At 33.1% G+C, this 11,807-nt stretch overlaps 1 protein-coding gene across 1 annotated transcript; it reads left to right on the top strand.

Annotated features, from left to right (window-relative positions):
* Positions 1–10,682: 10,682 nt before the first annotated feature.
* On the top strand, positions 10,683–11,444 carry LOC130934955 (uncharacterized). The gene has a single exon (XM_057864470.1). It carries the CDS (start codon positions 10,683–10,685, stop codon positions 11,442–11,444), a length of 762 nt encoding a protein of 253 aa, XP_057720453.1.
* The last annotated feature ends 363 nt before the right edge of the window (positions 11,445–11,807 follow it).

The following is an 11,807-nucleotide window of genomic DNA, read 5'->3' as shown; positions in this document are numbered from 1 at the left end:
TCCTTGAGGAGTTTTTAAAAAGCATCCGTCCAGGCGAATAAACGGTCTGCAGTGCTGGAAACTTTTCTTACATGCATCAAAGCAGACATACAATCTTTGAAAGACACAGTAATTCATCAAACATGGATTCTGTCTCTCCTGAGCAAACGGAGATCGAATCACTTTCAAGTACACTGATGAACCTGGATTTGTTCTTAGCAACTCACCACAGTAATCCTCTTATACTGATGAATCACTTTCGCTGCCATTGCCTTAGTCACTGTCAGATTTCACTTTTTGTGTGCCTTTGCCACCAGATCCTTAATCTTGATTCTTGGATTTGATTCCACTTTCTTCTTAAACTGGTTGCCTAGCCATTTGGAGTGCAGTATTTCAACCTTGTGTGTCTGCATTCAGATATGCTGCAAATTCATGCTTCTTAGATGCCATGTTGATTCCTCGCCAACCATGTGTGCATATAGCCAAAAAGGGCAGTCTTCCTGACAAACAGCCCAGACCCTTACCAAGTCACACTTCTTAAACTTAACATTCCTAGTTGTCTGAACTGCATAGGCTGCCACCGTGTCCTTAAACTCTTGCTTAGATTCATAAAGTGTTCCCACCTTCCATTTGTAGTTTCTCATATCTTTTTTAGGTTTATGGACTGGAAATCTCAGCCTCTTACAATCATCATCCTCCTCTGCATCATCAGCCTCCAAGTCTTGTCCTCCAATCATATGATCGTTCTCCAAGTCATCACTGTCTGCTGCTTCCTCATCTTCCAAGTCACTTGTCACAATCCTTTTACCCTTGTCCTCAGTAGAGTCCTTTGGCACAGAATTTCCTTCACCAAATCCACTTTTATAGTCATACTCCTCCTCATTGTCAGTAAAGTGGATGTCTTTGGCACTATCCCCCTAGATGGAAAGTATGTTGGGTCATCACTGTCTTCACTACTATTTTCATGGTCACCTCCTCCAATCTGTCCTTCCTGGCCTCGACCTACTCCAACACCTTATTTTGACATTTGGTTTCAACCACATTGCCAACAGCATCAGTCTTCTCTTGGTCCCCCCACCCCCCCAAAACCACTATCTCAAGTTCACCACCATTAGGTTCTTCCCTTTCGATGCCTCCAGTATCTCCCCCCACGTCGATATAACCAACTTCCAGAAACCCCTCGGCATCTCCAACCTCATGCACCACAAACAAATCAACGAAGCCCCTCAACTTGGCTATGTTGCACATCTCAATTGCATTTGAGCCACCTTTCAACAACTTCAAATTATTCTCAAAATCATCCTCATTTGGATCTTTATACCATAACGTTGTGATGGTGGACTTCAAGTATCCAAACTGCCTCAACTCCTCGTATGCCTCAAACACAGACCACCGATTGTCGTCAATGTCTTCAATGACTGTAGCTTGACCCCTCAAATACTTGAAGCCACTATTCTCATACCCGAATGCGCCCCATGATGCACCCTCATGTTAAAGAGCAACATCTTCTACTCAAACAACCCTATTATTCAACACATTACGTTACTAAACCAAATAAGAAGGAAAACAAAAAAATCAGCACAAACCCTAGCCTTATACAGAGGTTCGCGCAGCCTAAATTAAACCCTACACCAGTTTGATGCATCAATGAAGGCGACATTGACAGGATAGCAAGCTTACTCAAAAAGGGCTATCTGCAGCGACGACGACGAGTGACCAATGCAGTAACACAACCTCGCTCGAACTACCAACAACGGAAGGTTTTCAACCATTAGCCTAGATCGTTTTCGCAGGAACGCTTTTGTAGGGTTTGACACAAACGTTTCAGAGATCAAACGTTTTCTCAGAGACTGACTTACTTCAGAAAGGAGAAATGATTTAGCAGGATGACATAAAGGGAAATAAACCATCAAGAAAAAAAGTTTTTTTTTTTTTGCGCCAAAGGACGATTTAAAAAAAATTGGAACTTTTGAGACTATTTTGTAGGTAAAAAAAGGCTGGGGACGAAATAAATTTTTGGCCCCTACATTAGGGACCAAAATCATACTATATTGTTGACATAAATAATTTCAAAAGATTGAATTTTGATATTTTTTTTTTGCAAGTATAGTCAATAAAATAAAATATTTTTATTCTTAAATAAAATCTAGTAATTTTACACCAAATAATTTTTTTGTGTAATGATAATTTAAGGGAAAAAAAAAGAGGTTTAGTAATCAAATTTTACTCTAATTTTGTGTATATACCTTCTAAATTTTTATTCGAATGTTTTCACAAAAAATTGGATAAAATACACAAATTATTTATCAAATATAAAATTTATTTGTTACTTATAAAAAATTGGTTATTTTTGTGATTTTTTAAATCTTTCAAAAAGCTTATTCGTCATTCATATATTTTGGAATTACTTTTTCCAATGATATGAATATAGTTATTTTTTTACAATACTGATTTATTCTTGTTTTCAAAATCTTCTTCAATATCTTTTAAGAAATTATTTTACAGCAAACATTTTTTTTCGATATGCTCTTATATATCATGGTGTAGCTTCCTTTCTTTTTCCTTTTTTTAATGAACATATCTAACTGATCTATCACATGTATATGCAATTTTTGCGAGTAATACATGTCAATGAGACACTTTATTTCCAAACCTTACTTTTCCGTATTTATTTTGGCAATTGTAACGATCAGTTGCCGCTATAATTTCCCTTCATCACCACCTTTCTATATTAAAATATTAATTGAACGGTTTCATAATTCTCTTATTTCAACAATCTCATGATTTGAACCTTAACTTTAACCGTGAAAAGGGGAACTCACGATCGTATTATTGGAGTTGGAGTTAGACGGAGTGATATTGACCATTTTTCAGGGACAAATAAACAAGTCATCTTAACAGATGAGTCAATGACTCTATTCAAGGGACAATTTTCTTATTATTATATTTAAAGTGTATATAAATTAAATTATTTACAACCACATCAACAGATGGCAACTGTAACGAGGTATATAGTGGTAGATATTTTCATCTGAAAAGATTTGGTATGGCTGCTTTTTTAATGTGAAACTGGGGATAAGCCCAGGGCATGCTCATTATGATAAGCTACTATTATATTATGCATCATCTTGTGATTTAGTGATTACTTTCTTCAATTTTGTTTATAATGATTTTTTTCTATTTACTTAATTCATGTGTCTGTGTGTGTGAATGACTTTTATGGTAAGCATATTAATAAATTCACAATCAATACTATTATTCTTTTATTTTCTACTCATGCTAATGTAAGAGAAGAAAATAGGTCAACGGGCCCATATTGTTTTTTTCGTCTGCTTTTCTTCCATTATCCATAAATAAGACAATAATATAGCGGGAAATTTTTTTTTCCTGGATGAAAAAGTCTGTTACTATATTAGCCCTCAACATACGACATCAATGACCCTAAAATGGGAATTTAGGCAATTTACTCATTCAACTTATAATGGAATGGAAGAAGTTAGCCTATTATGTAAGAAATTTTATATAATTGCTCATCTTAACTCTAACTTTTACAGCTTATAATCAAATTTTCCCATCACCAAATTATGTAATCTTTTTTAGTAGAAGCCTACAAGGCAAGATAATCTCTATTCCAAGCCTTTTTATTACTCTATATTTATTAAAACCCAACAAAACCATGCATCTCTAGAAGCGTTGCCTTTCCGCATATATCATGTATCTCTCACCAACCTCTCTTCTCCTTCAAAGCCCAAGTGATGGCAAATGATATGATGATTTTCACAAAATACATTTAAAATCTACACAATTGTTTTATTCTAAAAAACAATAATAATTTATTTAACATGTTATGTACAAACAAAAAATCAGCTATTAAATTAGTTATAATATATTTATATATAAATATATGTGTTGTTTAACTCATTTTAAATATATATATTTTATATTTTAACATATGTTTTATACAAATAACTATTTTTAATAGCTTATTTTTAATGTATACATAACATTATTATAATTTATTTTAGATTAAATTTCAATGCACTACTATTAAGTTTAAAATTGTTAGCTTTGATTTAATATTTTAATTTTATTTACTAAATTTAAATTTTATTATTAAATATATAGAAATATACTTTTTAAGTTTTTATATCGATTCCATAAAAAGTTAAATTATGTAATTTCTCTAGGCCTAGGTGGTAGGACTAGAAATGGATAGGATAAAATTTAGGATCAACCCTAATGTTATTTGCTGGTTAAAAATTATTCTAAAAATTAAACTCCTCCAACCTAATTTTATCTCCACCCTAAAGTCCTACACCTGATCCTATCCAACTCTATATACAAAATATATATATTTTAAAAAATAATATTTAATAAACATACTAATAATATAAAAACTATCAAATCAAGTTCACATTAAAATTTAAAACAACAAAATCATAATTAAATCCATATTAAAGTTACAAATTATTCCGAGAGTTATCTGAAACAATAATATAGGCCTGAACGTGAGGTTCATACTCCTTCTGGAGCAAGACAGATACCTACAAGAGACTCCGATAGCAATGGTTTAAACAGGTTTTTAGTAGATTGAGTTATAAATATACCTGAGATTATCAGTATATTTATAGTAGAAAAATAACAACCTTTAAAGTAGTTTTTCCTTTGATAGTGGATGACCGTTCTCTTTATCTTGAGAATTTGTTGAGATCTCCCTTCTAGATAAAATAGATATGCAAATAAGTAGAGTTGAACCACCCTTATCGTTTCCGACCTTTATGAGGTCGGGCAAATAGATGAGGCTACCTTTCTTAGGTGAGTTTTTATTCTTATCTGTATATTTTTAGGCCAGGGTATGACACAATTTAGAAAGAAATCATGAAACTATGCTATTTCAATGGATAAATATGAAAAAAGTCAATTAAATTCACTCAATTAAAGTACATAAATACCATGAAATGTGGATTCATCAACAGTTAATCCTTGCTTCTTGATTAACTTCAATTTCAGCTTCAATTGTTGAACTTTTATCTTTAAAATATGGAAAAAATAGTCTTAAATATTTTTCTATATCTGATATGCAAAAGAACAGTCTAACATACGATTTTTGAAAGATGAATTAAGAGAAACAAACAATCAGGTTATGAGAGAGTCATCTTTGAGCTTCCAGGTTTTGTATTCTTGAGACACATTTTCAGCAATTCTAGTAGCATCAAATTTAAGTTGAATAGGAATCTTTTCTTTGATGAGGTAATTTCCAAGGCTTGAGAATTGATTGCATGGAGCGCCAATTGTTTCTGAGTTTTGAAAGAGTTTTTATCAAGTTTATCCAATACTGAATAAGTGAAGGATGAAGAGGAGTTTGATGATTGAAATGGTACCATCATAGCCATGGATCTAAACCCTAGCTCATGATACCATAAAGGATATTATGCAGAGAGTTGTAAAGTAGCATAAAACCAAAAAAAAAAAAATAGAAAATGAAACTGAGATGAAACAAAAATAAATTTGATTAATAATTTTTTATTATAATTAATGAAGAGAGTTGTTCCTTATATAGGCACATGGCTAAGACTAAGTCAAAGATCAATTAGATAGATAATTGAATTGCTAAAATATTTAACAGAATAAGTAATTCTAATTTATTTGTTTTCTACGCAATACTCTCTGCATTATTTGTATTATTGCTTATGCCCTTATTAACATGTATGGATAATTCTATCAAAATTAACCACAAAATATAGTTTAATCTTTGACTTTACCCTTATTTTTATTTTTGATGGTCAATTTTTGATAATTTAATCTATAAATAAAATTATTCTTGATTTTATGATTAAAATTATGTATATATATTTTTTGTTATATAGTTAATTCATTGACTAAACATCAACTAAGACATTACATAAAAAAAGGCAACATTTCAAAGACTAAACTAACCAGAAAAAAAATTAAAGTTCAATGTCAAAATTAATAAAAAATAACATAAAATAAAAATTGACAAATTAATTTGGAAATTTAAGCAAGAAATGCTTGCCATCATACTTTAGCATGTCCGTGTTCTTTGAATCTCCCTATCCCTTTTCCAAGCTACAGTAGAGCACGCCAGTTCGTATACTAAGTTTTGGAGATTTTTGGTGAACCACTGAATTTGATGAGTTGGTTCTTACATAATAGTAAACAACGTCTCTTTAAAAATTTTTTGTCTTTAATGGATTTGACATTCGAAGAATAATGAGATTTTTCATCCTCATGAGCCGTGGACCACAGACAAGATGACTGATATTCTTGAAAAAGAAGTTTTGGAATATTTTTGAGTTGCAACGAGTGTCTATCCCCTCCATTATTAATGGCTCTTGGATTCCTCTTTCGGTAGATACTTTTAAGATTAATTGTACTGCTAACTATTCTGGCAATGGTGCTCCGATTTGTTTTTGCCTGTGTTAGCAGAGATTGGAAGGAAAAGTGACAACGAAACTGTTTGAAAATAATTGAGAGTCATAGTATACAAAGAGATATTATATGTCAGATAGACTATGTAGATGCCTTTATTATTGTTAATAATTTATAAGATTGCTCTAGTTTTATTGATTATTTAGTATTGAAAATCCGAGATATCGTGTCTTGAAAATGACGTGTTGATCTCCGATTAATCTTAAGAAATGCAAACACAATAGTAAACATCATGTCAAAAATCGTAATAAGGACTCTTTCTCTTCAAGTAGAGCTTTCATTGTTTTGAAAAGAGTTTAAGAATAATATTCGACGAAACTGCCTTTTTTAAATAATTTTTTATTTATTTTTTTAGTTGTTTGTTTTCTTTCCAATAAAAAAACATGATGTATACCACGATGATTTTCTTGAATACCATGATGATTTCTTTGGAAGGGGTCTGTAACAAAATTGGAGGCATATTTATTTTAAAATAAAAAAGATTAATTTTTTTTTTAAATTAAAGCAAGTAGCCTCAAATCTTAACGTTCTTCTACTACATCAAAATTTTTAATTGTGTTGGGATTATTGCACCCGTGGCACTATTATAAATAAAAAATGAATAATTTATTATTTATTAAAATTATATTAATTTAGTAAAATTAAATACTACTCAATAAAATTATTTATTATATCATTTCAATAATGCTATCAAATTTAATTTTAATGAATATAAAATTAATTTATATATTTTGTGAATTAAAATATCAATTCTTAAATTTTTGGGTATATAATATTAATAAATTAAGTGGAATTTAATATTACATTTAAAGTTTCAAATAAAAAAATGTTATGTGTATGTCCTCATGCATAAATCTAATTCGATTTAGTTTTTCTAGTACTAAATCGAATTATACTTATTCGAATTAGAAAAATAAAGACAAATCGAAATCGATAACTTCGATTTATGAATGAATAAAATTCGATACAATATAAATCGAATTAAGTTGTTTTAATTTAATTTGGCTACCTAGTAAATCAAATTAGGTTGTTTCGATTTAGTTTGGTCACCAAGTAAATCGAATTAATCTGATTCGAATTAGTATTATATAGCGTACACATAGTAAATCGAATAAGCTTGATTCGATTTACTACTTATACAGCTTATTGACATTTATTACTTTAAATTAATTGGATATTAACTTTAAAACATAAATGTCAATAAGAAAATACTTTCATTTAAATTCAAATAAAATATCAAAAAATCAAAACGAAAAAACGTAGAAATTCAAATTTTGTGTTTTAGTTCAAATTCCAAAAAATCTACATTTTTATAAACTTATAAATTTAAAACAGAACTATAAACGATTTCTAAAAATTCGTTAAAAATCATGCTTGGACTCACTAACATCTAAAAAATTATTACCAGGACTTTTAATATTGAAAAAATTATTAAAAAGTATAATCCTCTAAGGTGGCATTGGAACTAAAATTTGTATTTTTTTTTCAGAGTTAGAAGTAACAGATAGTTATTTAATATAAAATGACCAACTATATTTATACAATATGTAATTATCTGTTATTTCTAATTCTGAAAAAAATTTAAGTTTTAGTTTCTATATATGCAACCTCGGAGGATTATATTTTTTAATAATTTTGTTAACATTAAAAGTCCTGGTAGGGCTGGCAATGGGTAGGCTAAACCCTAACCCTATCCACGGGTTGAAAACTTTCTTAAAATTCTACCCTACCCTACTTGCAGGTTGAGAATCTCTCAACCCTAACCCTACTCACACTTTAAAGTTCTAAACTCTACCCTACCCGACCCTACCCACAGAAACAAAAAAAAATTCAAATAAATATAAAACTCAACCCTTTGCGGGTATGGTAGACAACCCTACCCGAACGGTTGGTTCGGATTGGGTACCCGTAGGTAGGGTACCCGCAGGTAGAGTATATATTGCCAGCCCTAAGTTATGGTAATAATTTTTTAGATGTTAGCGAGTCCAAGGATGATTTTTAACGAATTTTTAGAAATCGTTTATAGCTCCGTTTTAAATTTTTAAGTTTGTAAAAATGTAAATTTTCTGAAATTTCAACTAAAATACGAAATTTAAATTTCTATTTTCTTCTGTTTTAATTTTTTGATATTTTATTTGAATCTAAATAGAAATATTTTTTATTGACATTTATTACTTTTTAAAGTGAATATAAAATAAATACAATTAACTTAAAAAGTAATAAATGTCAATAAGCTGTATAAGTAGTATCGATTTACTATATGTATGTTGTATAGTACTAAATCGAATCAGATTAATTCAATTTACTAGGTGATCAAATTAAATCAAAATAACCTAATTTAATTTACTAGATGAGCAAGTTAAATTGAAACAACCTAATTCAATTTACATTGTATCAAATTTCATTCAATTATAAATCAAAGCTATCTATTTTAATTTGTCTTTATTCCTACTAATTCGAATCATATTAATTCAATTTAGTACTAGAGATACTAAATCGAATTGAACATAAATTTGTGCATGAAGACATATACGTAACATTTTTTGATTTGGGACTTTCATGTAACATGGAATCTTACTTAGTTTATTAATGTTATTTACCCTAAATTCTTTCATATTAAAATTTATAATGATAAATCAAATTATTTAAGTTTAATTATTTTTTTTAATAAAAAAACAAAACGAGGACTCATATTACATTTGTACAAATAATAACGTAAAAAAATTTATGCAAAATCAATAACTTAGATTAAGTATTAATTTTTTGTAGAGTCACATTTTTTTTTGTCATACTTAAGATATAAACAAGATATATATTAAATTTTTTTAGTCAATTTCATTTAATGCAACAAGATATATAGGCACCAGTGGATTCGATGTTTTGGTAAAAGAGGTGGGGAAGGAAGCTTATGGTTCGCATTGTAACATGAACAACGTGGCAGATGATATACAAAGACGCGATTACTGGGATTATGCAACAACAAAGGTTGGTGATGATAAAGGTACAACGTCTGTAACATCAACAAAGCTGATAGGTTATGATGATCAGGCTGCGGAAGTTGCTATGAAGGTGCTAAGGGAGGAGGTTGAAGATGATGGTAGAACTGTAATTTCAGAATTAATTTTGAACGAGTGGAGTTATGACAATTTAACACAGAATCAAAGTAAAACGGTAATACACCAGCCCCTTAATGAAGTGAATAAAGGATTGGCAGATTCGGCGGGATTTGATGATTGAAACGAAGGGGATTCTGAGGCCACGTTACCATGGAGCTATAGTGGACCACATATTGGGCTGAGTAAGGGGGTTAGTTTGGTTAATTCCAATGCAAGGGGCTTGATAACATTTTCGATCAGCAATGGTTTGGGCCAAGAAGGCCCACTATCACAACCAGCAATGACAACAAGTCCACAACGCAAGAAGGGCGCTGGTGGACCTCCTGGGCTGGATCCACGTCTGCTGATTCGAGTCGGTGGGCTCCAAGCAGAACGGGGCGGGTCTGGCTATGCTTCTGTAACGCCAAGGTGTTCCTGTGTGTGGAGGGGCGAGGGCAGTTTATCGCGCCAGGAAGTCACCGGCGATGAGGGCCGCCGAGGGGACCTGGCGGTGATTAGGGAGTCGACTCAGGCGCGCCATTGGGTGGATGACGAAGCCACGCTGAAAATCGGGAACACCAACTGCGAAGTGCAAAGTCCCGTGGAGGGGGAAGAAGCCTCCGACCGATCTGCTGCAGGGGTTCCGAGGATGCCTGGCCCTGTCGACGGCGGGGATGAGGATAGAGGATGCCGATCGGTGATGGTGGTGGACCGCGCGAGAGTGGGGGCAGTGGATGCGATCGTGTTCGACAAAAATGAACCTGAGGAGGACACTACGTTCGAGTTTCACGGGGAACAAACTGTTGCTGTTGGTAATGAAATTGGCTCTATAGAGGACATTAATCTCACTGATCAGAATGTTAGCAAGAGTGCCGGTGACAGACTTAACCAACCCGGGGAAGAAGGCCGCGCGATTTCTGATGAGGGCAGTGGCACCGAGGCCCCAAGCCTGGATGAGCAGGAGACAGAAAATAAGAAGACCTGGGAACTAGCCAAGGAATCAGGAGCAGTGCTGTATGATGAAGAGGATGATATTATGGCTATTCTCCAAGAACAGAATGAAGATATCGCTCGGAAGAAGAGGTTGGCAAAACAGAAAGCTAAAGCAAGACGGAGCAGGCCGAAATCTCACAAAAAGGTGTGTAATTATATTGTAAAATGACTATAGGATCATGGAATGTTAGGGGGTTAAGGGGGGATGGGAAGATGAGGATGGTAAAGGACCTAAAGAGAAAATATAGGTTGAACATGTTAGGCCTGGTAGAGACTAAAAGACAGATTATAACAAGATTTGATGTTTTGAAAATCTGGGGGAATGGCTGTGCAGGGTGGGAGTATGTGGGGTCTGATGGGGCGTCTGGTGGGTTACTGTTAGTGTGGGATGATATTTTCTTTAAATTGCGTAATTGCCATAAAGGAGAGAGGTGGTTGTGTGTTGAAGGGAGCTTGTTGAACAATAATGTTGATTGTGCTTTTTTCTTAGTTTATGGTGCGCATTCTAGAAATGAAAAACTTATTGTGTGGGAGGAATTGAGTTACATAACTGGTTTGTGCCAAGGCCCCTGCTGCTTTCTTGGGGACTTTAATGAGATTGTACAGGTGGAGGAAAGACAAGGCACAGATACGTTAACTCCATCGGCGGAAGATTTCAAGAATTGGATATCTGACATGGGATTAGAGGACTTGCCGATCACTGACCGTAAATTTACATGGTTCAGGGGACGATCTTGTAGCCGCATCGATAGAGCCTTGGTCAGTTTGGAATGGCTTGAGGTGTTCCCGGAGACTCGCTTGAGAGGTGGGCCACGGGGATTGTCAGATCACTGTCCCATTATAGTGGAGGTCAATAGGCAAAGGGATGGCCCGAGACCGTTCAGAAGTCTAGATTCGTGGTTGACAAATGAATTTTTGCCGGTATAGAAATTATCAAGTGATCAATCGTAGTATAGTCTAAACCGACGCAAAATCCATCATCAAACAAATCTACAATCTATATCCGAGAGTACTAGTCTCCCGAGTCGTTCTCCCTTGGAATTGCCAAAGTGTGCATCTTATTGATTTAGTAAGCCTTGTTGGAATTCTTTGAAAGGTTTAGCAAAGTGATGAGAAACAAACAATCAATTATCAAAAGACTTGGCTTAGGGTTGGCATTAGAAGTTCTATCCTTATAGTCCATCCAATGTTGACAACAATTAGGCCTTGCTTCATTTAGTTATCCCCTAAATATAGAGGAAGTTCAAATGAATACAATCAACTTGAGTCACAAGTCCTAGCTTCACCTCA

Source organism: Arachis stenosperma, chromosome 1 (genome assembly GCF_014773155.1).
Source record: "Arachis stenosperma cultivar V10309 chromosome 1, arast.V10309.gnm1.PFL2, whole genome shotgun sequence".
Taxonomy (NCBI): domain Eukaryota; kingdom Viridiplantae; phylum Streptophyta; class Magnoliopsida; order Fabales; family Fabaceae; genus Arachis; species Arachis stenosperma.
This window is presented reverse-complemented; position numbering and strand designations above follow the sequence as displayed.

Coding starts and splice junctions, on each gene's coding strand:
- LOC130934955 (XM_057864470.1), top strand. CDS start 10,683: ATGACTATAGGATCATGGAATGTTAGGGGGTTAAGGGGGGATGGGAAG.